At 36.9% G+C, this 27500-nt stretch overlaps 2 protein-coding genes across 8 annotated transcripts in view; one reads left to right on the top strand and one right to left on the bottom strand.

Moving 5' to 3' along the window:
- The window catches only part of LOC123513988 (outer mitochondrial transmembrane helix translocase-like), a 38837-nt gene that overhangs the window by 10643 nt on the left and 694 nt on the right, over window positions 1–27500 (bottom strand). For 2 of the 5 annotated variants that reach the window (XM_045271518.1, XM_045271517.1), the window contains exons 2-8: window positions 16222–16287; window positions 10279–10465; window positions 7179–7223; window positions 4740–4917; window positions 3753–3953; window positions 2333–2529; window positions 1984–2156 (exon numbers count right to left, since the gene is read on the bottom strand). In XM_045271518.1, the coding sequence (XP_045127453.1) occupies window positions 1984–2156; window positions 2333–2529; window positions 3753–3953; window positions 4740–4917; window positions 7179–7223; window positions 10279–10465; window positions 16222–16287 (1047 nt within the window). Of the gene's footprint in view, window positions 1–1983; window positions 2157–2332; window positions 2530–3752; window positions 3954–4739; window positions 4918–7178; window positions 7224–10278; window positions 10466–12098; window positions 12288–16221; window positions 16288–27500 lie in introns of those variants that run through there. The other 3 variants (XM_045271520.1, XM_045271521.1, XM_045271519.1) reach the window with 3 other exon arrangements.
- The window catches only part of LOC123513990 (PXMP2/4 family protein 4-like), a 15104-nt gene continuing 162 nt past the window's right edge, over window positions 12559–27500 (top strand). Inside the window, exons 1-5 of one of the 3 annotated variants that reach the window (XM_045271525.1) lie at window positions 12559–12662; window positions 17043–17454; window positions 18877–19008; window positions 19292–19496; window positions 26555–27500. The exon at window positions 26555–27500 is cut by the window's right edge and continues 162 nt beyond it. In XM_045271525.1, the coding sequence (XP_045127460.1) occupies window positions 17194–17454; window positions 18877–19008; window positions 19292–19489 (591 nt within the window). In that variant the 5' untranslated portion in view covers window positions 12559–12662; window positions 17043–17193 and the 3' untranslated portion in view covers window positions 19490–19496; window positions 26555–27500. The other 2 variants (XM_045271523.1, XM_045271524.1) reach the window with 2 other exon arrangements.

Here is a 27500-nt window from a genome sequence, read left to right on the forward strand (position 1 = left end):
ACACACCACGCGTAGTGTAGTGGTTAGCACGCTCGACTCATAATTGAGAGGGCTGGGTTCGAGTCCCGGCGCGGCGAGGCAAATGGGCAAGCCTCTTAATGTGTAGCTCCTGTTTACCTAGCAGTAAATAGGTACGGGATGTAACTCGAGGGGTTGTGGTCTCGCTTTCCCGGTGTGTGGAGTGTGTTGTGGTCTCAGTCTTACCCAAAGTCTATGAGCTCTGAGCTCGTTCCGTAATGGGCAGGACTGGCTGGGTGACCAGGAGATGACTGTGGTGAATTACACACACAATATATATATATATATATATATATATATATATATATATATATATATATATATATATATATATATATATATATATATATATATATAACTTTCTTCTGCCAAAGGAGGTAGCCATGACAAAGCACATAATTTTCACATTTACACACACTCACACCACTCTCTCAGCTCTTTTGCTCCCAATGGAAAAGCGAAAACAAAGCCATCTTCACTTATAGATCAATCACACAACTTCAACCATTTACTTAACATATAACATAACATAAATAATAGGATAACAAAGGGCCACCAGGGCCCATCTAGGTTATCCTGTATCAGTCGCACAGCGACCTTGTCATCATTACTTAAAGATACACTTAAAAGTACACAATATAATGTATTGTGTACTTTTAAGTGTATCTTTAAGTACTGATGATGAGGTCGCTGTGCGACTGATACAGGATAACCTAGATGGGTCCTGGTGGCCCTTTGTTATCCTATTATTTATGTTATGTTATATGTTAAGTAAATGGTTCAAGTTGTGTGATTGATCCTATTAAGTGAGGATGGCTTTGTTTTCGCTTTTCCATTGGGAGCAAAAGGGCTGAGAGAGTGGTGTGAGTGTGTAAATGTGAAAATTATGTGCCTTGTTGTGGCTACCTCCTTTGGCAGAAGACTTCAGAACAAGGCTCCTTCATAGTAAGTATTCCCCAATACCACATCTGATTGCTCCACACCTGTGTATGTATCTATACTAGTTGTAGTATACAGAGGAGCTATGCCTATGCTGTCCTGTCTCTATATATCATAATCTAATTTAACCTTGAAAGTTGTGTATCATCTTGACATGAACCGCTTCCTTTTTCAATTTATTCCATACACCTATTACTTAATGTGGAAAACTATTGTTCTTAATATCACCTATACAGTACTCCCTTTTTATCTTCCTTCCATGTCCTCTTGTATCTCTCACATCCCACACTCTTAGGCCTTCTCTGGTGAGTACTTCCATAGACATTTGAAGGAGTAATTATAGTAAAACAACTTCTCTTATCATAATCATACACAGTTCTGTGCATCTCATAATAATCATTATGAATAAAAAATAAAACAAAATAATAAAGAGAGGAAACATTACAAAATATCTTTAAACTAAACACATTATATATTTTTTTTTCATAAGTACATTTTAAAAATTCCTAAAGTTGTTAGAAAAATAAACAAGAAATAGTATTTTAATCATGCCATGTCATTGGTGGCAGATACAGAGAAAACTTTTAGTTGTGCTTTATGACAAGCAGAGAATACACCAATATCCCACCAAGCCACATCGTGTGCATCCAGAATGTGCTGCCCTGCTACAAGGCAACTTGGGAAGTAAACACTGATGTAATGAGCAAGTTATTACAAAAAAACTTGTCTTCAAGCATCTAATGTTTCAGCACTAGCAATATAGTCCAACTGTAAAAGTTACCTAATCATTTGACATATTTCCAAAAGATTTTGGCATATGGCAAGTTTAAAAATGGCACTGGAGCACCACAATTGTGTGTTGTCATGTGTAGATCTAATGTTTCAGTAATTGTTTAGTCTTGTAAATACTGAAAGACAGGACTCTTGCTGTACTGGAAAATGGCATTTGTCTCCCATGTGCATAAGAACATAAAAAATACTTAAAAACAGATAATTATGCACTGGTGTCTATTCCATTCCACTTACTCTGATTCCAGTAAGTGGCGCAGTCGATACACAGAAGCAGTGCGACACAACTCTAGCAAATCTGAGCCAGAGAAACCTTCAGTCTGTCTGCTCAAACCAGCAATATCAGCATCTTCCCTCACAGCCTCTTCTCGTAACACTAGGCGCAGAATCTCTTCCCGTTGTTCAATTCCCTGACAAAGCAATATTTTACGTAGTACAACAATATCACTGGTCATCTACTCTTTGTACTTTGACAAATTACTACTGCTAATAGTCATTTCATAATGCTCAAATGTTATAGTCAGGATTACCTGGTAGTAAAAGAAATAACTCAGTTTCCTAAGTTTAATGTGCTGTGTTGACTGACCGGGAGAGGAATGTGAAATGCAGCCGGCATGCGACGTAAAATGGCGCGGTCCACATCTTGTGGTCTATTAGTGGCCCCCATAACCACCACACAACGTCCATGATCAGTGGCCAGTCCATCCCACTGTTGCAGAAACTGAGCCTTCATCATGGCTGTAGCCTCATGATCTCCTGTGGCTCGTACTCGCAGGAAGGAGTCTGTGAGGAGCATTGGCCATTCAACACATACTCCTTCATTATGTTCCATACTTATCATCTACAGTGGAGACCCAATACTCGAATTTAATTCATTCCAAATGGCTGTTCGAGCATTAAAAAGTTCGACTATTGATACCTGTAAATCGGATAATTCGTTCCAATCTTAGCAAAACCTCGTTTATAAAAATTTCAATGTATTTTTTTACAATTTTGTTTTGTACATACCGTAAGTGAAGGCTGGTGATGGATAACTTAGAAGAGGAGGGGAGAAGGGTGGGGAGGAGGAGGGAGGTCACTGGAGGATGAGTCACCATCCATGAAAATGTCTTTTGTAACTTTTCTCCTGGTGTTATTTTTGTGAATCAACTAATAAAGTGCTGTGGCTCACTGACACTTGCACTCTCACTAATAAGCCTTTTTGGTGTCATCAAAAGTTTTTGAATGAAACATTACCAAGAGAATGCAGAAGATTGTTGTTTATCTCAAGACTATGTAGGACTAGTGATGCACACCATCCGGTATACAGGTATTATGTTAATACCAGTATACGGATCACACGGTAATACTGGTATTGCCAGTAATACGGCATCAAAACAGTATAGTGGCAGCTGCGAGAAGGGATGACAGAGCTTTGTGAACAACCAAATTTGCTGCCATATGACTACCAGATATTTTGAAGGCTAATAAGCCTTTGGTGTTAATGTAAGTTTATAAATGGAAAAACTATAGATAGAATGCAGGAGAATGTTATTCTGATGACCGCAGCAGCACAAGTCACAAATGGCGGAGGGAGAGAGGGGACGCCAAGGAGCCTTTGTTTACAACCAAGGGTGTAGACGTTTGACTATAAGGTATTTTTTTTAGTATTAAATCGAACTTTTGCATTCAAGTATTGAGTCTCCACTGTATATACTTGGCAGTGTCACTCTAATTTTAGCAAAAATATAAATATAATAATATGCATCAGTGCTTTCAGATTCACAACAAACAGACAATTAATTTTATAATCAAGAATGAGCAATTATCACATTATTCTACATCATTGTTCTCACAAAAATAGAAAATTATGAAAATTTCAAAGTATAAAGAAACAGATGCCAATTACAGTAATAAGTTGTGAAGAAGGTATATACAGTACATATATTCCAATCTTATCATTGTGCCTTGGTTCACTTTTAGTATACTGCTGATTCTCAGTCCATGAAATGGCCACCACTGCTTACCTATTTCATCAATAAACACAATACATGGCTCAAGCTTCATAGCCAGGGAGAAGACAGCTGAAGAAAGCTTCTGAGATTCCCCGTACCATTTGTCAGTAAGGGATGCAACATCCAAGTTGATAAAGCGAGCACCAGCCTCTTTGGCCACGGCCCGGGCCAGCAAGGTCTTGCCACAGCCAGGTGGACCATGCAGCAACACCCCTAAGAAAGTAGTATAACGATACATTACCTTCCTATTTACATTTCCCACACAAAGTAAAATATCTCTTATTAGGGGAAAAAAGCACCACAAAAACAATAATCATACAATGAAACACATCATTCTACACCCACTTTATCATGCAACAGTTAATATTAGTCTCATTTCACTGGTGCCTGGTCATGTGGTGTGAGTGCTATGCAGTACAACTTACACCTTGACAAAAGATATAGGTGCCAAGTGACCAATAACATAGAAATGGTGTCTAATCTTGGAAAATGAATCCATATGGAAACTAATAACAATAATAAAAGCAATAATAATATCACAAAGGAAAGGATTGCTTATGGAATTGAGAAAATTAGAAGGCTAAGTAATAAATTAGTCCTGGTAGGTCATACTGAGGCCATAGAGTCAGGTCACTATGGTGCTGAGATTCTTGGAGAGCCACACAAAGGATGCAAGCAAGAAAGGTGGGGTGGGAATGTATGCATAACTGTGGTTGTTATCATTTGAATAGTGAAGTTTATCTTTTTCTGGTCAAAGAAATTAATTAGCACAACTTATTACAGATCAATTTCTTGATCCTGCAAATTAAATGTGACTAATAATGTAGGAAGCTAATTTCACTCATATGCATCAATCCTATTCTATGAAATTGTTTACATCCTCTGCCTCTTTAATGATTTACAACCATATATATGCAATACATTCCTCTTTTTCTTCATTCTCTAGAGTATAGAGGATGAATAACACACACATTCCCATCCATCAAGCCTCTCTCTCACCTTTAGGAGGCTGAATCAGCTTTGAGTTCTGGAGGCGATTGCGCTGCTGGATGGGAAGGATGAGTGTCTCCCGCAGCTCTTGGATGATGGAGGTAAGGCCTGCCACGTCCCTCCAGGAGGTGGTCAGTTGGCTCGGCTCCACCAACTGACTGGCAATCATCAACTCATACTCATTTAACTGAAACATGCATCATACATATTCCTCAAGGTCTAATCAAGGTATATACAAAGTAAAATATGATGTTATAGTATTACATGGTATGATATGAAATCTTGCAACAATTTCTTTTATAGACACAATGGAAAGATGCATCAAATTGCTTATAAATGTTCCAGAATACACTCCTCTGGTTTCAATAATTCTGAACTTATTTTTGTTACCACATCCACAATAACATATGACCCTAGATCAGTGGTTCCCAAACTGGGGAAAATCTGAAGCTAGCAGGGGGGAAATAATTACACTACCTACTAACTAAAAAATCTCAGTCAAATCAAAAGTCCTTTTATTTGTTAGTAACCGCTCTCTATGGCTATGCTTAGTTGTTACTAACTGCTCTCTATCCACTTTACTCAGTAACTATAAAGTTTATCAGTATATTTGTACATTTGAAAAATAAATTAGTAAATAGTCTCAGTGTGTTTTAACTGCTCTTTCTCTCATACACATGAAGGGGGAAATCTGGATGGTTGAACTGGGTGCAGGGGGAAATGACAGAAAAAAGTTTGGGAACCACTGACCTAGATGCTTCAATTACTCATCTCCTCCATTCAAAACTACATTCTACCATCCTCACACTCTTTATTATCTTATTCTTATCCTCTTTCACTCTCAATTTGAATTGTGGGAAAAAGTATAAATAAATAATATATATATACAGGCAACCCCAGCTTAACAAAGGTTCACACAACGAAATTTCGCTACAACGAAGGTTTCATTTTACTACCATCTGCTTGTTTAACGAACACCAAACTCGCTTTAACAAAGTTTTATCCAGGTAATGTTTTCCAAGTTTGAAAGCCCCGCCGTATCACACAAGCCGACAGGCTTTTGAATACACCAGCGCCTCTCGTGGACAACATGCGCACCACTCACTCCCCCTGCTCAAAACAATAACAGCGTCAGCAGCAGCTCGTCTTCCCTCACTCAACTTACTACCAAAACGCCCTGCAATGTTGCCTAACATTGCTAAGACCAGGAAGTCTCTTACTCTTGAAGTGAAGCTGGATATTATTCACAGACATGAGGCAAAAAAACTAATAGCATTGCTCGCCACCATCTTGACTCCATCTACTGTCTCTACTATTTTCAAGTCAGCAGACTCTATTAAGAAGACTGGTGAGACTGTATCTTCCTTGCAAGCTAAAAGAACCACCTGAACTCGTGACTCTACAATGGATAAAATGGAAAGCCTTGTGGAAATGTGCTACATAAGTTTTGTATGTGATACAATGATGCACCCTTTGTTTACATTCTACAGGTTGCCGGTTAGTGTATTTCCCATTTCACTCTCCCTCCCTTCATAAATTTAAGATCATCAACTTCAAAATGATTAGCAGTCGTCACAATAGGATTGGTGCGGAGTAATTACAGAGAATTTGATTGACATTACTAATGAGATTACATTACTGAAAGATACTTTCCTGTACAGTTAGGTTCTCCCTCTACTTACTGGAGTGAAAAATTTGTTAAACTTCTGATTACAAGGCAAGTAAATTTAATGTGTTGTAATTCATGAGCTGGCTAGTCTTTCTTACTCTGAGACGCGTCAGCATATCTGGTGATGTCTTGTGATTACGTGTGCTACACTTACGCTTATGACCTTAATAACTAAAATCTTAATATTATTTTACCCGGCACTACAAATTTGTTTCACACACCCTTCCAAACTCTTGTATCACTTATCCCCTCTTTCAACCACTCATTTACGTTTGTTTTGCTATATGTACCATCATCAGCAGTTATTGATTCATATTCTCCTTTCTACTATTAGCATTCTTCAGTCGAAGCTGTGCCTAAAATTCACATGTTCCTCTTCTTTACATCCTCACCCACATGCACAATTAAATAGGTAGAAGGGACTTTGTACTAGTAAAGTTGTACCACAGCCTTGTTCAAATAGGATATCAATCTTTCATGCTATAACCAACTCTAAACATATTGGTCTGCTATCAAAATGTCTTCACTTCTTTAATAATTATTAATTAGTTATTCCTAATTAATTCGGACACATTTTCCCTAAATTCATAAATGGCCAACACATCTTAACCTTTTACCGAACACTCTTCACAAACCTGCTTCGTAACAAATATATGATTTGCTCATTCTTTCCAACTTCCAAGCTACACTGGTCTTCACAAATCACCTAATCCACACCTTCTCTATCAACATTTTACCATTAATCTCATCTATTACACTCAAAAGATGGAAATACTCACAGATATCTTTTCCTTGATGCCAAGTCTACGCATCACCTCCTGGGCCTGAAATAAGGGTAATTCTATTATTTTTGTCTTAATAAATATTCACTAAAGTATACATAACACATATGAAAACATCATGTCCATATAACACTGTTTAGAGTAGAACATAAGTTGATGATAGTGTTGTAAACTGATATACTTAATATGACTGGTCTACAATAAAAAAGTATTGCACCTTTCCAATTCAGTTTGTGCCTCATGCTTTGAAACACTGAACCATGAGAGTAAATATGAATAAAATCCTCAACATGGCATTCTTGGCATCAGACTATGATCACCATGGTCCATGAAAACTTTCATCAGTTTGGTCTATCCAATCAATTACATGGCTTTACTCCTCTTATCTGATTAAGTTCTTACATGTACATATGTACATAGCTTTCTTTTGTGTCCTCTCATGTCCCTTTCATTCTATACAAGTAAGTCATCTCTTTTGTGCCTTTCTTTATAGGTTGTCTTTCAATTCTAGTATGTATCATCTTTGTTGCTTTCTTCTATATTCTGTCCAGTTTTCTTATATATTTTTTTTTCTATGTGGAACCAAACCACTGCTGTGTATTTCAGTTTACAATGTATTATGCCTGTTGTAATTTTCATAATTTCTTTATCTGAATAGTTCAATGCCATGGAAACATTCATCAACAAGCTGTATGAAGAGCCAAATATCTCATTTATGTGTCTTTCAGGTGATAGTGTGGCTGGAAACATTAAACACAAATGTTTTTTTTCATTACTTGACAATCATTTCTCTTCCCATTTTGTACTTCCATGAATCTCTTTTTATTATTTCTTATGTCCAACACATGACATTTTCTGGCATTAGATTCTAGGTTCTATTTCTAGCTCTGCGTGTATCTGGTCAATATCCATTTGTAATTCATTGCAGTCATTTTCATACTTTATTATTTTACATAATTTTTGCATTATCTTCAAATAGGTAACTGGCAGTTATATAATTATATAGGTTCTCTTGTCATATCATTTTCAAATATCTGAAACAAAATAGATGCCACAAGAGATCCTTGTCATACTCCATTTGTCATTTTGCACCAACTTGAATTAGTGTCTCTGATTACCGATACAATTTTAATCTCTCCTTTTATCTTACTATTGCTCTCTTTAGTCCTCCTCCACTCTCTAACTTCCACATAAGGCCTTTGTGAGAATCTTTCAAAGGCTTTTTTGAGATTAAGATATTGCATATACATGTGTGTGTGTGTGTGTGTGTGTGTGTGTATTTACCTAGTTGTAGTTTTACAGGGGCTGGACTTTACGCTCGTGTGGCCCCGTCTCCATATCTACACTTATCCAATTCTTCCTTAAAACTATGCACACTCTTTGCTGACACCACTTCCTCACTCAAACTGTTCCAAGTCTCAACACATCTTTGCAGGAAACTATATTTTTTAACATCTCTCAAACATTTTCTCTTCCTCAGTTTTTTACTATGCGATCTTGTGCTTCGAGTGTCATATTCTTCTCTCAGGATCAGTTTCTCATTATTCACTTGATCCATTCTGTTAATCAATTTATAAACTTGTATCAGATCCCCTCTGTTCCAAGGTTGGTAGTGTGTGTGTGTGTGTGTGTATTCACTGTTTGATCTGCTGCAGTCTCTGACGAGACAGCCAGACGTTACCCTACGGAGCGAGCTGAGCTCATTATTTCCGATCTTGGGATAGGTCTGAGACCAGGCACACACCACACACCGGGACAACAAGGTCACAACTCCTCGATTTACATCCCGTACCTACTCACTGCTAGGTGAACAGGGGCTACGTGAAAGGAGACACACCCAAATATCTCCACCCGGCCGGGGAATCGAACCCCGGTTATCTGGCTTGTGAAGCCAGCGCTCTAACCACTGAGCTACCGGTCCGTGTGTGTGTGTGTGTGTGTGTGTGTGTGTGTGTGTGTGTGTGTGTGTGTGTGTGTGTGTGTGCATCTGTGTATTTACCTAGTTGTATTGTACAGGGTTCGACCGGGGCTCATAGTGTCCTGTCTCCATATCTCCATTTATCTAGTTTTCTTTAAAGTTATGCACACTATGTGCTGCGACAATTCCCTTATCCAATGCATTCCATTTTTCCACCGTTCTGTGTGGAAAACTGTATATTCCAACATCTTCACACACTGCCTCATCCTGATCTTCTTTTCATGTCCTCTTGTCCTTCCATCTCCTGCCAACAGCACCAGGTCTTCTTTGTCTATTTTTTCAATATCATTTACTATCTTATACATTGTTATTAGGTCCCCACGTTCTCTTCTATCCTGTAAGGTTGGCAGTCCCATTTCCTTCAGTCGTTCTTCATATGTGAGGCCCTTTAATTTCGGCACCATCTTTGTAGCAATCTTCTGTATCCTTTCCAGTTTTCTTATATCTTTTTTAGAGCTCGGAGACCATACCACTGCTGCATATTCCAGCCTTGGGCGTATCATGCTTGTGATGATTTTTTTCATCATATCTTTATCCATGTAATGAAATGCCACTCTTATATTAGTCAACATCTTATATGATAGTCCAAATATCTTGTTTATGTGTTTATCAGGGCTCAGATTTTCTTGTATGATCACTCCAAGATCTTTTTCCTCATTTGTCTTCGTTATTTGCTCTTGTTCCATTAAATAGTTCCATACTGGTCTTCTCTTACTCTTTCCTAGTTCCATTATGTGACATTTCTTGGCATTAAACTCCAATTTCCACTTCTTGCTCCATTCACAGATCTTGTTTAAATTTTCCTGTAACAGTAGACAGTCCTCTCTGGTTTTGATATCTTTTAGAAACTTTGCATCATCAGCAAATAAATTCATATAGCAGTTTATCCCAATGTGAATGTCATTTACATAAACTTGAAACATGATGGGGGCTAACACTGACCCTTGTGGCACTCCACTAGTTACTGTGTGTGTGTGTGTGTGTGTGTGTGTGTGTGTGTGTGTGTGTGTGTGTGTGTGTGTGTGTGTGTGTGTGTGTGTGTGTGTGTGACACTACAAACACTATGAGCCTGACATTGTTATGCTTATTCAGCTTACTTTATGAAGCTCTGGGTCTTACCTTCTTCTTAGCGGCTTTTTTCTGTTTGGAAGTTGGATCCATGGCTGACACCAGAAGTTTGACTGTGAAGTATGATGCAGCGGTGGCAAAGGCCAAGCGCACCAACAGAGAGAGCACCTCCCCACGTCCCAGCTCTCCTCGCTCCATGGCTGTCGCTAGAGTTACCACCATCAGCCACCACCAAGTCCTGCCAAGATCCATATGGTAACCATAAAATGCAAAAGCAAAAGCCAATAGCATAAATTTTAGCTAAAACAGGAAATTCCCACCCATCACATGGGAAAGGTGACTGGTCCAATAAGTTCACCCTAACTTGTCTCTAGTAACCCTTAAATCTAGACGGCTTTGCCTGTGAGCCATAATCTCCAGAAGAAGTCCTATGGTTGAAAAGTCAAGTATAAAGTGCTGGTCTAAAAGCCTGTGACTCCTTCACCATCCTGCATAACTTGTCACGTTTCCACATAACAACAATCAATAACATCTATAGAGGATTCATCTTCTAAAGTATTGATTCTTGAAATCATCAGCAATATTTCATATATATATATATATATATATATATATATATATATATATATATATATATATATATATATATATATATATATTGATGTTACTCCATTTACCACAAAGTTAATACTGTATAAAGTAAGAATGGCAAGGTTGACTAATACATAGCCCTGAGGTGTTCCACTGAGCACTTCCCTGCAAATACTGATAAAATAATCCATAATCCATTCCAACAATTTTCTGCAATTCATATCACAGACAATTCATCAATCAATGTCCTAGCATACCAAATCAAAACCCACAGGTGGGTGTCATCAAAATAATATTGAATTACTTGTCATCCAATAATGATTTTCATGAGTTATTGATTTACTGGTATCACAAAACTATTGATGATCAATAAGTTCAATATTAGAATATGAGCATGTTGAAGTTTTTAATCTTTTTTAATAGAATACAAATATCTTACTAAAAACACTGAATTTGAGTTTTCTAAGACTTTTCTAAATATTCTAAGATCTATACATATAAAAATAGATATTTAGATTTATTGACTTTTATTTGAAAAAAAAAAAAAAATATCGTCAACCTGATTTTAAAGTTGGATGTCATTTAGATAAAAGAAAAATTCCAGAGAGAGAGAGAGAGAGAGAGAGAGAGAGAGAGAGAGAGAGAGAGAGAGAAAGTTGGGTTGTTTTACAATTTAACTCAAATAACTAAAGACCAGTTTCATTCTATAACAACAGATGACTAACTCCCTTTGCTGCATCAACACAGTGATACATCACCAGCAAGTCTTGCCATCATGACAGCAGATACAACTCAAAAGTCAATGTTCCACTAATTATGGAGCATTAATGCGAGTAAAAATGTAAAAGTACTTCCTTTGCAAATATGACATTTTACTACTCAAGGCTTTTAAATGAAAGTGCAAAATTTGGTGTTTTGGTTTCCCCACTAACCAAACTGTAACTTGACCTCACCTAATCCGGTTCTGGAACGATGATTCTCAAGAGCATCAATGCAAGTCTATAACAGCCAGCCGGGCGACATAAAAATATTATAAATAGTGAGTATACTAGCAATGTAGTCTCACGAGTTACTGGCAAGGACTTTTACTAAACATTTTCACGCCACCTGTTTACCAACAGAGGGATGGGCCAGAGAGCAACTTATGTAAGTAGAAGTGACACATGTTAAGTCCTGTTAAGTCCTTCCCCAAGGTCAGCGTTTGGCACCAGTCGTCAGTCATGGTATGGTCTGCGGGCGTCGTCTGCTGTCTACTACTCATGCTGTGCGCTCCTCCTTACCTTTACCTACACAGTGTATTTGTCCTCGCTGTCTGTGTACCGCGGGACTCGGCGTCAAGGTTATAGTTCCTCAAGCATAAACCGCACCCAGCAGCGCCAATAAGTTATCAATAATGGTGCGGGGCGATAGCTCACCAGCAGGAGGTAAACACTGCGTTACTGCCGCGCGCGTGCCACTGGCCCGTCCTGCCACCCGTGTGGTCTGCTCGCCAATCACACTATTTTTACTTATTCTTTTTCTAAATATATGATGTACATCTGATATATGGGAAATATATCATAACATAACATTTCACATATTGATAAGTAAGCTAAAGATTCTGTAATGAGTTTAGCTGCTGAAATCATTCTACCGTACCTACCGTAATGTAATTGTACCTAATCCATGCAATAACACATATTTTAAATAATTTGTTTACTTACTTTTTTTTATTATTTTTGCATTCTTTTATTAAGTTATACTGTTGGGTAGGAAAGTCTTTCTAAGTTATCAGCTGACTGTCTGTCGTCTGCTGTCGCTTGTCAGCAATCGAGAATGTCCAGTGATACACCATATAGCAAACTGTAATTAATAACCGGCTGCTTCCAAGAGTTCTATACGAGTGCTTTATTCAAGCTAAATGAACGTTCAGCAAATACAGTGACAAAAGTTTGGAGTCTCGTGCTACACTCTAGTTAATACGTGGTGGTTTGACCGAAGGAAAGCAGACACAAGTGTGTACTCAATAACTTGTTAATACATGTACTTCAATTTTAGCACTGGCATATCAAATTAGTGCCTGTAAAAAAAATGCAGCTACAGTAATAATGATAATAATAATAATAATGTGTAATATAATAACAGCAGTAATAATAATAATAATAATAATAATAATAATAATAATAATAATAATAATAATAATAATAATAAAATTATAATAAAACAATAATAGTAGTAATAAATCATAACTATGTAAAAAAAAAAATAATAACTTGGTAATAATATTTGTCTATTGTGAATAATGACAAACAAGTGGCACCTGAATTTATGTGGCATAATTTTCTGTTCTATTTTCTGTTCTATCTGAATGAGTACAGTAGTAGCTGACCACCTTGCCCTGGAACAGTCACCAGGGCTTCATGGGGTGGGGAAATATGTGGTAGGTTCACCCATTAGCACATTTCTTTATTCACCTGAGTTGTCATGACTTCGATCCAAGACAGTGTTACGTCGGGAAGAAGAAAAGGTCCAAAGAAATGATAAACCAGAAATGGATGCTATATAAAAAAGGGAATCTTAACCCCTTGAGTACTGTGACACAATTTCATATTCATTCTGCTTAGTATTTGGTGATTTTATATGGCTTCAGAAACTCATGTGGGGGGATTCAAATAGTGAAGACTGTGCCCATTAACCTTCTTACCTCCATGGACACTTCCTAATGTCAATGAAATAGTCTAATCATACACATATCTCAAGGTAAAAATGAAAATGTGTCCCAGTATTGAAGAGTAAGTAGATGAATTAACGGCTATAAATATCAGTGATTGATATAAAGGTGAGGAAGATAGTACAGTACCAGGGGAGGTAAGCACAAGAAAGGCTGAGTTCATTTTCTTTGCTGGGGCTGTGGTGTGTGTGCCCTTGAGTCTTTGTGGTGCCTCATGTTTTCAAAGGCCCAAGAAACTCAGTCAAGACACTTAAGGTAACGTAGACCAGGGTGAATACGGTCCACTTTTTACACCTTTTATTATAAAATCTACACAAATCAATCAAATCAATTGAAAATTTGTGTGAAGGTACCTTACTATGTGATACATATTCCCTGAAAGAAAATAATAATTTTGATTATCATTATAGAAGTTATTACCATAAATTAGTGGCCTACTCTGTGCCAAAGTCCTGGGGTGAATGGGGCCACCCTATGGGGTGAATTGGGCCATCTTTTGGGACACTAAAGTTTTGACGTTTTTTTCAGTATCTTTTATGTATTTTACTTTCTCTCTCTCTCTCTCTCTCTCTCTCTCTCTCTCTCTCTCTCTCTAATATGTTTTTAGATTTTTATAGTTCTTATAGGCCACATCCACACCTCAAATCTGATAAGGTGTTGTGCCCACAAGCTTTATGGGTCCACAAAACACATATTTCACATCAACAGAGTCATCAACATCATCCCTTTTCAGCCTGTCATATGTGTCATTTGGTTTTCTTTCCAAAAGCTTAATTTTCAAGAACTCGTTGCTACACATAATCACACGCCCAATATATGCTTTTCATAATCCATCCCATAGTAGCCATTTTTTTCTATTTCTTTCTTTTTCTGTATTCCATTGTACTTCCGAGCATTAAACATTGGAACCCCTTCAATTTCTTCATCTTCGTCTGTGTCCTCTATACTACTGATTGAAGAATGACTGCTGTTCAATAGCTCAGCATCTTCCTCCTATGCTGAACTGGGCTCCTTTAGGGGAGTGCTGTTGTGGAATCTCTTCCTTGATGTCCTTTCTTCTGGCGCTTTCCTTTTCTTTTCTAGTCTCTTCTTCAAACTCTTCCAGAAAGTTGTCAACATCTTCCCCAAATGAAACTTCTTTCCTTTTTATTGTGGTTCTGTTTCTTTGTTTTTCTTCTGCTTTCTTCTTCATGTCAAACACCCCGGTATACAAAATAAACCGAGGTAAATCAGGCCACTCATTGAAGTGCCTATAGCACCAGAACTAGAAGGAATTTTTTTTATTTCTGATTAAAGCATGCAAAAGAACAGAATTATCTATATGACCTGCAATTTAAAAAAAAAAATTTAACAAAATCTAGTGTACTTTCAAGAGAAATTGAATAAAAGTTTTTTATCCATAAAAAAATTAAACAACCATAGAGATTCCACAAATCCATGTCTTTTGCCTCTTCGTACTATAAAACTCTTTCCTAGTTCTTTTACACACACACACACACACACACACACACCGCGTAGTGTAGTGGTTAGCACGCTCGACTCACAATCAAGAGGCTCAGGTTCGAGTCCGGGTGCGGCGAGGCAAATGGGCAAGCCTCTTAATGTGTGGCTCCTGTTCACCTAGCAGTAAATAGGTACGGGATGTAACTCGAGGGGTTGTGGCCTCGCTTTCCCGGTGTGTGGAGTGTGTTGTGGTCTCAGTCCTACCTGAAGATCGGTCTATGAGCTCTGAGCTCACTCCGTAATGGGGAAGACTGGCTGGATGACCAGCAGGCGACTGAGGTGAATTACACACACACACACTTGTATGTAATAAAAAGCCTTAATTCCTTCCAATAACTACTTGAGAGCATCACAACTGGCTCTCTGATTTATCCTCTCATTTCATTTTTCCCTAATAACTTTTCTGTAATCCACATCCACAAACTTCTTCCTTTCCTAGCAGTTCCACACTGATCCTCACATTAGTCCCATCCATTAATGTCAGCTGATTTGTGATTTCTCTATAATTATGAACATTTCTCTGTAATTATGTATATCTTATATATAGAGTTATAGTAACTGCCTTCCTCCACTCATCAAATATTTTTTTTTGCTTAATGGCTGATCATATTATACTAAGGCATCCAATCTATTACCACTTCATATTCACAGGTTTACCATTTGTGTAGCTATTTTTAGTAGTATGTTTATGCCTGCAGCTTTTACTACATTTTTACCCAGCTGTCACTTTCTTTACCTCCTCCCAACTAAAGCTTCTGTGCATAAACACTAATTCTTTTCTTACTTCCTTTTCCATCAAAGTTCACAAAAAAGTAATTTACAATATATATATATATATATATATATATATATATATATATATATATATATATATATATATATATATATATAATTGTTTCTTTGGTATTCCAGTGATATTTTACAAATGCTTTGACCGTGTTACTGTGGCCAAATAATTTTACTGTTATTATTATTGAACATTGAAAGCCTCCCCATATTGCCATTTCATAATGTATGCACAGTATATTAGTATACATACATATATGTTGTTTGTTGTCATTTGAATGTGTGTTGTGTGGTTTGGCTAGGAAAGACTTTTGTATTGTAAACATGTTTTGAGACATGCCATTTTTCACATGTTTTTATCAATTACTGCAGCACCTCACTTTACGATAAAACACTATACTTACTGACATTTCAGGCTCTGTTGATCTTGACAAAAAGGATAGACAGTAGTGTGCTTGAAGCTGGGAATTCTGAAACAACATTAGAAATGGAAGTTAATGGCAATTATACAGTATCTCTTCATTTTCCATCCTGTTGTGTACTCTGCCAGTATGTTAGATTCTCTTCAGATATACTACTAAACTTTAGATGATCATCAAATAGAGCACAAGATATCAATATGTATTGCCTAAGAGAAGTATATACATAATATATTGTGATGTGAGATACATTCTCACTCATGTTTTTTATGTAAGAGGGGAAAGCTGGCCAAGGGCAATAGACATAGTTGCCAGTCACCATACAGGGGGAAAAGGACATAGGATTAAATTGGTTTTCAGATAAAGTGGTTGATGAATGGAATAGACTCAGTTACAAAGTTGGAAGTGCTACATCATTAGGAAGCTTTAAAAGAATATTAAACAAATTTATGTATGGGGATGATGGGGGGAAATAGGTAGCAATACTTCATGTACGACCTCCCACATGTAGGCCTAACATCTTGCAGCTGTGGCTTCCCTTATTTTCTTATGGCATATACTCACAAGCACATATAACTAACTGCCAGCTTGATAACCACTGTACTACTATATGCATGAGCACTTACTACTTATAAATAACAAAGTTAATGGAGCAAGCATGAGATGAGGTACAGTAATTATTCTGTACATAACTTATCAAATCAAAACATTGTTCCTAAATGGATTGCATTACAGTTTTTATAAAATTCCTTACTGTACATAGTATATCTACCAAATTTTAAATTGTACATATATTTATCAAAAAGGACCTGAGAAATAAAATGAAAATTTAAAAGATGACAGTTTCAAGAAACATCCCAGTGATTTGCCACAGATTCAAAGGCAAATTTCTATGATTTGAAAAAAAAAAGACATAGTATTTCAATACAAAAAGAAAAAAAAAAAGGAAACTACATCATGGCCACAATACTAAAGGCACTGAAGAAGGTTGGACAACAATACCCAATTCTACGTGGAATGACCACTTATTCTGTGTTATGGCCTACCTCAAACCTGGTGCAGCAGTCCATGGATAAAACCAGAGATAAATATGACATCATGGAGACTCTAAGATACTTGGTTCTGGGCACATTTGTCACTGCTCCAACTGTTCATGTGTGGGTGAAGCTTGCTAGCAAAATTATTAAAGGCACCACCCTGAAGCATGCTGTTCTCAAGGTAAGTTGCCTAATCAACAAAAAATTCCAAGTGGGTAATCAGTTCATAGAATGCTAAATAGAATGACATCATTATCAACAAAATATTCCATCCCCTCTGCTTGCCATTAGGTCTTCCTGCTGACACAGCTTACTCTGGTCTCAGGTGGATGAAGCAAACTCCTGCATTACCCATCATGCATGTGATGGATGCTTGTATGCTTTCAAGTCACTCTGTTATTAGAGGACCTTTCTGTAGAGCATCAGGTTGTGGGACAGTTAATATGTGAATTAACAATTGGCAGAAGACACCCGACATGTCAGAGCAAGGCGAGCTGTGGCAGGTCAGTGGATCCACCACCAAACTGTATCACTCCAACAATTTAGTGCAAAATTCTCACTTTTTTTTTTTTTTTTTTTTTTTTCCTGGACAATCTCAATTAATTTCTGCTCTATGCCATTGTAACTTCTTTTTTTCTGAAAAAAAAAAAAAAGTTGCAATGGCATAGAGCAGAAATTAATTAAGATTTGTTTAATGAAGTGATTTTCATTCATATGAAGTAGATTGCATAATTAATACACAATATGAACAAGGTAAGTGATTAATGTGGAACTCCTCACTGTTTTCTTGACAAATTTTCAACGTGTTGTAGCTTGCTCTATGTACATAGTTTGAATGCACTGTCCTGCTTCTTGAATGCACTCCCCTGTCCTCATCTTAAATCCTCTCCCTTGTTCCATCTTGCCCGCCTCTCAGACTTTAATCGTTTAGTCTTCTGTGGTATGCCAATACTTTACTAGGTTAAAATTACAATCTCACTTTATATTTCGGGTAAGATCACTGACTAAGGCATCCCACACAAATGAGTACATTGCATAAATCTTATCATTAAGCTCTTTGTTTACTATTGGCATTCACTTAATGCATAAGATCCTGTCCACACAGTTGAGCTTTGCTTGGCAAACTTGGCCTCTTTATAGGCTAAGCTTATCATACATATTTATTCTGTTATCCATACAATGTTGGTCAGGAGGCGAGAGGCTGGCAGTGACTTGAAGTAGGAGTGAGTGGAGTGGTGCAAGTCTATAATGGCAACATGGATCAGACCAGTGTTCTTTTGACATATCTGGTCATTAAGTGTGGAAAATCGAAACTGGTAGCTCATAGGTTATGCTAAGAATTGTGAATTCATGTGTTTAGTAACACCTTAATGCCATTCACATCATTCAACTAAATGCACAACATACAAAGCCTCAAAATATCACTCAGCTTAAGAGAGAACCTACGTATACTAGAAAGGTTTGCTCAACGTTTCTCCATTTCTTACATCACACCGTGTAGAGTTTGTTGAGCAAAGCTCCTCTGAGTGGATGATGGCTTATATGCATCTCATACTACAGTGTTATTCCTAGTGATGACTGAAGTCCTTTGTGGCACACACAGGCTGGCCTGGAGCAGGTGTTGTTTGCTCCAGTGGGACAAACACAGTTCTATCTGGGCATCACCCTCTTAGAAGGCCGGCCGTGGGATGAATGTGTGCGGGAGTGGAAACAAAAATTAATTCCAACATGGAAGGCAAGAATCTCATTCTCTTACTACTTTGCAATACTTTTAATAATGCTAAGCTTATTTCACCTAATGGATTACAAAAGGATATAAAGCTTAACTTTTGAAAGTAGACTGTCTTTGCATAAATCAATGCTATAATAAACATTAATTTATAGAAGCACCTAAATTCAGATGGAGTATAGTATTCTATTTTTACTAATATGAAATTGACATTTTCCTATAATGTACAAATTAAAAAGCATCCTATCTGATTAATGTCTCTCCTCTCTCCTCCAATCTTATAACTCAGGTTGCTGTTTGCTTCTGGCCAGTAGTGCAAACTTTCAACTTTGCTTATGTGGCTGAAAAGAATCGGGTGGTGGTGGTGTCCTTGGCATCCTTCATGTGGACCATCTTCCTGTCCTACATGCACCACATGCACCAAGAATCACTGCCACGATTCTTGCACAAAAACGTACCCAGGGAACATACTAACCATGAGGAATAAACAAAAATTAAGTATTGCGTGCCAAATTAACCGTGTATAGCATTATTGTTTAATATTAATGTATATATCTATATATAGAAATAAATTTTGTATGTTAAAATGGAAAATAAGTATATAGTAATATTTCATGGCACTATAATGAATCATGATAACAGAGATAATAAAAATTAATACTTGGGTAGTATCTTCCAGTATTATATATGTCCAGGAGGGCAATAAAGTCACTATGACAAGTCTCATTTTGAGGAATCACAAATCACAAATAATTTTGTATGTTAACAAATTCCTTTGTAACAATTCTTGTCAGTGAAGTGATAAGCTTTTAGTGATGGTAAAAAGGTATTTTTAATAAAAAAAATCTTACTCAAAAACTCTTTCTATCTGAAAAAAAATAATGAATAAAAATAAAATTTGCAGGTTCTTTTGTAGCTATGTCAGATGTTTATTCTTGTACAAAAAAATTGTTTAATCATGGTTTCAATCTGAAAGAGGCAGTAATACATAGCTATTGTCTGTATATAGCTATCTAATACAAAGAAGTTATTCCAAAACTGCCATCATCCATAACATCCAACAATATTCCAAGACACACACAAGAAGAAAAAGTTTCCAGGATACAAGGTAGCTATCCTAGATCTTCAAGTTTGGTGCTGGACCACAAATTCTTATTGTACATGTGTATTACAATTAGGCAGGGTTGGAAAAAAATAGATAAATAGATATTAGTAAAATCAGAAGGTATTCCACTCGATATAACACTTAATTACTTTAAATGCAGAAAGTTTAATTTCTATTCAAATCACTTCTTTACTCTAATTCAGATCAATCTAAACTGTATGATTTAGATGTAGCTAAGCCTGCAAGTACACTGTATTCTTTAACATATTAGTTTGTGTCTAGTTGTGGTCACTAAGTAATTAGTACCATTAACAAACAATGATAATATCAAATGCCTCTATTTGATAAGTTGAGACATGAAATTGTGATGAAATTCACATTTTCTGTCTTTCTAAAGAGAAAATAAAACAAAGAAGGTAAATAGCTAACATGACTATGGAAAACACAAACCATGAACCCCAACAAGTGGAGCTCACAACTGAATGCTGTACTTGGCATCATCTGATGTGAAAAAATGGAATTGTTTTCCAAGGGCCACTAATAATAGTCACTCAAAGTAACTTGCCAAGGTACATATCTTTGGATGCCTTTTTGTATTGTTTCCTCCTATATTCATATATTTGTTTATTTTCATTCACGATTATCATTCAGCTTAATTATTATTCACTATTATCATTTTATACAATTACAACACTTTTTTCTTTTTAACCAATATACAACTGCTGCAAATAAACATATTCTCTAAATGTCTCATCTTGTTCTTCTGGATTGGTAAGTAAATGCTTTGTATGTGTATATGTATACCTTTTTATTATTTATTCAACTGTCTACATGCACTGACAGCCAAATCAAGCCACCAAATATCACTCATGAGTAAAGGAGGAAAAAAAAAAAAAAAAAAAAAAAGCAGGCAAGTAGCTTCACATTATGTACTGTATGGCGATCCAGATGACATGATACCTTGAGATGTTTCCTAAAAAGTAAACTTACAGGTGCATTGTAAAGCCTGTGTTAATTCAATGTTTTAAATAAAGGGAAACTTGGCACTTGAATTTAAATGAATTCTGCAGGAAAATATATATAAATGTTACAAAATGTTGGACAGCAGAGAACACCATCTGAATAATCTTGCTAAAACAGCAAAGCATTACTTCATCCTTACCTTGGTGATGGAAGGAACACAGGATAGAACATCAAGGAGTGTGGAACTAACCACTTAATCCAACCATGGATTGCAGAGTTAATATTTTGTACTTTAATCATCTACATTTTACATCCTGATGAATGCAATATCCACAATGATAGATTAAGGCTCAGTTATCAGCCCATTCTAGATATGTGTGGTGATAGTCCCCTAATTCATGCATGCCAAACAATGATGTGTTAAAACATCATTTGGCAGAATATAACACAACTTCTCTTAGGTTAAAAGCTACTATGTATTACTAACCATATAAATACAATATATATATATATATATATATATATATATATATATATATATATATATATATATATATATATATATATATATATCAATGAAAAGGTGGATACCAATGCAAAATGAAACAAATACATTATGTTGATTACAAGGCCTAATGTCAAAGCTTTTTCACAAGCTTCAAACTCTAATGGACATGTGTGAATATACATATTTTGATGAAAAATTATTCATGAAATGTAACACTGTAAGCTGACCTTTGGATACTTATGCTCCTTTGGTAAACTGTGTGTGTGTGTGTGTGTGTGTGTGTGTGTGTGTGTGTGTGTGTGTGTGTGTAATTCACTGTTTGATCTGGTGTGTGTGTGTGTGTGTGTATTTACCTAAGCTGTATTGTACAAGGTTCAAGCAGGGCTCATAGTGTCCTGTCTCCATATCTCCATTTATCTAATTTTTCCTTAAAGTTATGCACATTATGTGCTGTAACAATTTCATTATCCAATGCATTCCATTATTCCACTGTTCTGTGTGGAAAACTGTATTTTCCAATATCCTTCACACACTGCCTCATCCTGATCTTCTTTTCATGTCCTCTTGTCCTTCCATCTTCTTCTGTCAACAGCACCAGGTCTTCTTTGTCTATCTTTTCAATATCATTTACTATCTTATACATTGTTATTAGGTCCCCACGTTCTCTTCTATCTTGTAAGGTTGGCAGTCCCATTTCCTTCAGTCGTTCTTCATATGTGAGGTCCTTTAATTCCGGCACCATCTTTGTAGCAATCTTCTGTATCCTTTCCAATTTTCTTATATCCTTTTTAGAGCTCAGAGACCATACCACTGCTGCATATTCCAGCCTTGGGCATATCATGCTTGTGATGATTTTTTCATCATGTAATGAAATGCCACTCTTATATTAGTCAACATTTTATATGATAGTCCAAATATCTTGCTTATGTGTTTATCAGGGCTCAGATTTTCTTGTATGATCACTCCAAGATCTTTTTCCTCTTTAGTCTTCATTATTTGTTCCTCTCCCATCAAATAGTTCCATACTGGTCTTCTCTTACTCTTTCCTAGTTCCATTATGTGACATTTCTTGGCATTAAACTCCAATTTCCACTTCCTGCTCCACTCATAGATCTTGTTTATATCTTCCTGTAACAGCAGACAGTCTTCTCTGGTTTTGATAACTCTTAGCAGCTTTGCATCATCAGCGAATAAATTTATATAACTGTTTATCCCAATGTGAATGTCATTTACATAAATCTGAAACATAATGGGGCTAACACTGACCCTTGTGGCACTCCACTAGTTACTTTACCCCAAGATGAGTATGTATCTCTGATCACAGTTCTCATTTCCCTATCCTTCAAATAATCTCTTGTCCATTTGAGCAAGGTTCCTCACAGTCCTCCTATGTTCTCTAGTTTCCAAAGTAGTCTTCCATGAGGACTTTATCAAAAGCCTTTTAATATCCAGGTATACTGTGTCTACCCATCCATCTCTGTTTTCAAGTCCTGCAATAACTCTCGAGTAGAAGCTTAATAAGTTTGATACACATGACCGCCCTGTCCTGAACCCAAATTGTCTGTTCGATATGACTTGCTCCTCTTCTAGAAATTTAACCCATTTTTCTTTGATAATTATTTCACATAACTTCCCAAGACACTTGTAAGTGACACTGGTCTGTAGTTTAGTGGTTCAGTTGCCTTTCCTCCTTTAAATATCGGTATTATGTTGGCTCTCTTCCATTCTAGTGGAACTTTCCTTCATTTATTGAACTTGTAATTATTTCCCAAATTGGATCCAGTAGTTGCTCTTTACATTCTTTTAACACCCAGCCTGATACACCATCTGGCCCCATTGCTTTTCTGACTTCCAACTTATCCAATAATCTTCCAATATCCTCTTTGTGCACTGCAATCTCCTGTAATCCTTGGCAATCCAATGTCCTATTAGGTTCTGTGGAATCATCTTCTGCAGTGAATACGGTTTTGAAGCTCTCATTAATTATTTCACACATTTCCTTCTCTGTTTGGTATGTCTTCCCTTCTTTAATTATTTTTCAATTGTTTCCTTATTCTTTGTTTTGCCATTTATAAACTTGTAGAAAAGTTTGGGTTCATCTTTGCTTTTATTCACTACATCTTTCTCAAAGTTTCTTTCTTCCTCTCTCCTTACTCTAATATATTCATTTCTAGCATCTTTGTACTGCCGTCTGTTATAGTCATTTCCCTGCTTTATGAGTTTCTTCCACGCTTTATCTTTTGCCTTTTTAGCTTGTATGCATCTAGCATTGTACCAAGCATGTATTTTTTTTCTGAACTCTATAAACAGGAACAAACTTTTTTACTCCTTCATTATATTTCTGTAAGAATATGTCATATTTCACTTGTACTGTCTTTCTGTACATAATATTACTCCACTCAATATCAGCAAAATAGATCCTTAATTTTTCAAAATCTGCTCTTGCATAATTTAATCTCTCTCCTTTATAGTCCTCTCTGTAACTTATCTCATCTTCCTCCTGAATTTGCATCTCTAATGTCACATGATCACTTCTCCCCATTGGACTAAGGTATTGTATGATTGGAAGGGGCTCTGGTTTCTTTGTGAAAACTAGGTCAAGCAACGATGGTTCTTCTTCCCCTGTACCTTGTTGACTCCTCCACCCACTGGTCCATTGCATTAACCATAGTCAACTGCAACACTTTCTCACTCCACTGCCCAGCATTATCCATTACTTCCATCTCTCTCCAGTTTATTTTTTACAGTTAAAGTCTCCAACTAAAAGTATTCTTCTATCTCTTCTTATCATGTTATCTAGGCACTTTATCACCTCTCTTTGCATATCTTTATGTTCTTCTGTTCCCCATGTATTAGTCTTTGGTGGAACATATGTAACTATAATTTTTCTCTTCTGTTTTGATTGTTACTCCCATTACTTCCACTTTGTCCTCACCATATTGCACATACATTATCACGAACCATTATTAGCACTCCTCCTCCCTCTTTATCCTTCCTGTCTTTCCTCCAGGTATTATATCTCTCCTCCTTAAAGTTGACATGGATCCCTCCTCTCAGTTTTGTTTCAGTGATGCACATTACATCTGGCTTTTTCTCTTTCAAATAATCCCTAACTTCCAATATGCTTGATAACAACCCATCTATATTAGTATAAGTCACTCTTAATTTCTTGCCTCCTCCACGACCTCCTCTTTCTCCATAGGTAACTACCCCTTCTTTAGTCTCATATCCAGAACCCTCCAGTAAAAATTCTTCTTCTCTATCTCTGTCCTTTTCTCGTTTTTTTCCTTAGCTTCACTTCTTAGCACTTTCTCCTTTTCCCTTTCCTCTAAGTTCATATCTCTTTTTATCCATATATCCTTGTGTTCAGTATCATTGGCCAGCTTCCCTTTCCTAGCCATAATTTCCTCTACAGCCACTTGGGATCTCATTCTCACTTTCATTGGTCTCCTACCCCCTTCACTGTATCTTCCTAGCCTGATCACTTCCTCCACCTCCTGGTCTAATTCTTGTGTGCTGTCTTGTACTTGTTTGATAACAGTTTTGGCCAATTCTCTCTCTTCACGTTCTCTCGTGAATTTATTTGGATTTTTCTTTTCCTTCATCCCAAAAATCACGAAGCTTTTATTCTTGTCCACAGTATCCAGCACCAGATCTTCTTTCTCTTTAATAACTTCAATTACAGCAACTTTAGTGTTCTCCTGAATTTGTCTCCTTACAACCTCGGAAAATGTTACTTTTTCCTCTGCTTGCTCCTGCTTCCATTCATTTCGTAGTTCCTTCAGTTTATTTTCCCCCAATCCACCTTCTGTCCTGTCCACAATCCCATCCTATACTTTATTCTGCAAGCTCCTTAAGGAGCTTTTGTAATCTTGGCATGTGGTTGTTAGTACGTCATTTTGTTTCTTTATTTCTTGAATCTCCTCTTTCAATCCCTGATTTATTGCACTGACCTTCTCACATTCTGTTAATCTCAATTTCAGGTCTGTTTGTCCATTAGACTGGACATCACCTCCTCCATATACCTTAATTCCCTTTCTACGTTGATTAGCCTTCTCATATTACTTCATTTGTCCCTGAATCCCGATAACTCCTTGTCCATAATATCATCTGTTAGTTTCCTTAAACCAACAGGGGTTTCTATGTACCGTTGGTTTTCACAGGATGGCGTGTTTTGATTCTGCCATATGCCTGGCAGCACTACTCTGTTCCATCACTCGCGTTATTCTTTCCATTTATATGATCCAACACTTATTTAATTTGGAGACAGGAGAACCTATGGCCCCCTACCCCACTGTACATATGTCTAGGCCAGTCTCCAACTCCTTTTTGTAGCTATTCTCTGTGAGCTGCTCAGCTGCGTGTGATCGGCACAATGGCTGGACTGTGTGTGTGTGTGTGTGTGTGTGTGTGTGTGTGTGTGTGTGTGTGTGTGTGTGTGTGTGTAATTCACCTCGGTCGCCTGCTGGTCACCCAGCCAGTCTTCCCCATTACGGAGCGAGCTCAGAGCTCATAGACCGATCTTCGGGTAGGACTGAGACCACAACACACTCCACACACCGGGAAAGCGAGGCCACAACCACTCGAGTTACATCCCGTACCTATTTACTGGTAGGTGAACAGGGGCTACACATTAAGAGGCTTGCCCATTTGCCTCGCCAAGCCGGGATTCAAACCCGGTCCTCTTGATTGTGAGTCGAGTGTGCTAACCACTACACTACGCGGTGTGTGTGTGTGTGTGTGTGTGTGTGTGTGTGTGTGTGTGTGTGTGTGTGTGTGTGTGTGTGTGTGTGTGTGTGTGTGTGTGATTATCTCTATGACAAAGTACAAGATCCACTTCCGAGTTAGGTATTCTACATTGGATCAAATATTACATATGACATTCCCACATTCCCATGATTACATGAAATATTTACAAATGATGTCTATGAAAATATATGTATGTACACAATTCTATAAAGACATTTCACTTACAGGATATGCTTGTATGCAGTACGTATGCAGAAATGTGTACGAGTGATGGGCAGTGTACCTAGTGGCATGCTGAAACAATGTCACTCTTTGATTATAAAGATAACCGTGCCAACATAGCCAACACCAGCTAGCCACACCCACACCAACGCTGATGTGCAAACTGGTCATCAGTAGAATGGTGCGTAGATATGCAAAGGCAATCACAGCATGCCATGTTAGTACAGTACTCAATGTCAATGTACAGTATCAAATACCAAGTGTTGTTCAGCAGTAGTAAAACTTGCCATACATTAATAAAATGTATACAATTCTTTCTTCAAATTTATAACATAACAATACAAGTCCTTTCATTTACTAAGAGATTACTCAGGGCAGGTTGCAGTTCTCTGACTAGCAGACACTCCCTGAGGCAAATTTTGCAAGCAGCGCTGTGCCCATTCTTAAGAAATGGTATTAGTTACAATCTTAATATTCATCTACAAATTGGATGATAAGAAACTTTTTCCAATGCTTTTAGTTCTTATATCAGACAAACCTTGCAAGCAAAATGTTAAGAATACAGCAAATAATAACGTCTATCTCTTACTTCTGTACTCGTATGACAGCCTTCACTTCTACATTCATCAAAACATCCACTAACTATAGACTACTGATGATTAAAATTGAAAAATCATCCATACTTATTTCATTCAAAATGTCTACTGATGGAAGTGATCACACATGACTGCCACTCAATTTTGAGGTCAAAAAACATTTTTTTAATCCATTTTTGGTGTATAATGGCAGTACTGTGATTCAACTCATATACTCCAAAGCATTTCTTAGTTTAATATGAAAATCTTTCAAAAGATGCTCTTCATTCTGAATTAAGTATTGTAATACTGCACTATACTACAACTACTACTACTACTGGATAGTATTCAAATACTAATATATTAGTGTCCATCT

This window comes from Portunus trituberculatus, chromosome 37 (assembly GCF_017591435.1).
Source record: "Portunus trituberculatus isolate SZX2019 chromosome 37, ASM1759143v1, whole genome shotgun sequence".
In the NCBI taxonomy this organism is placed as follows: Eukaryota; Metazoa; Arthropoda; class Malacostraca; order Decapoda; family Portunidae; genus Portunus; species Portunus trituberculatus.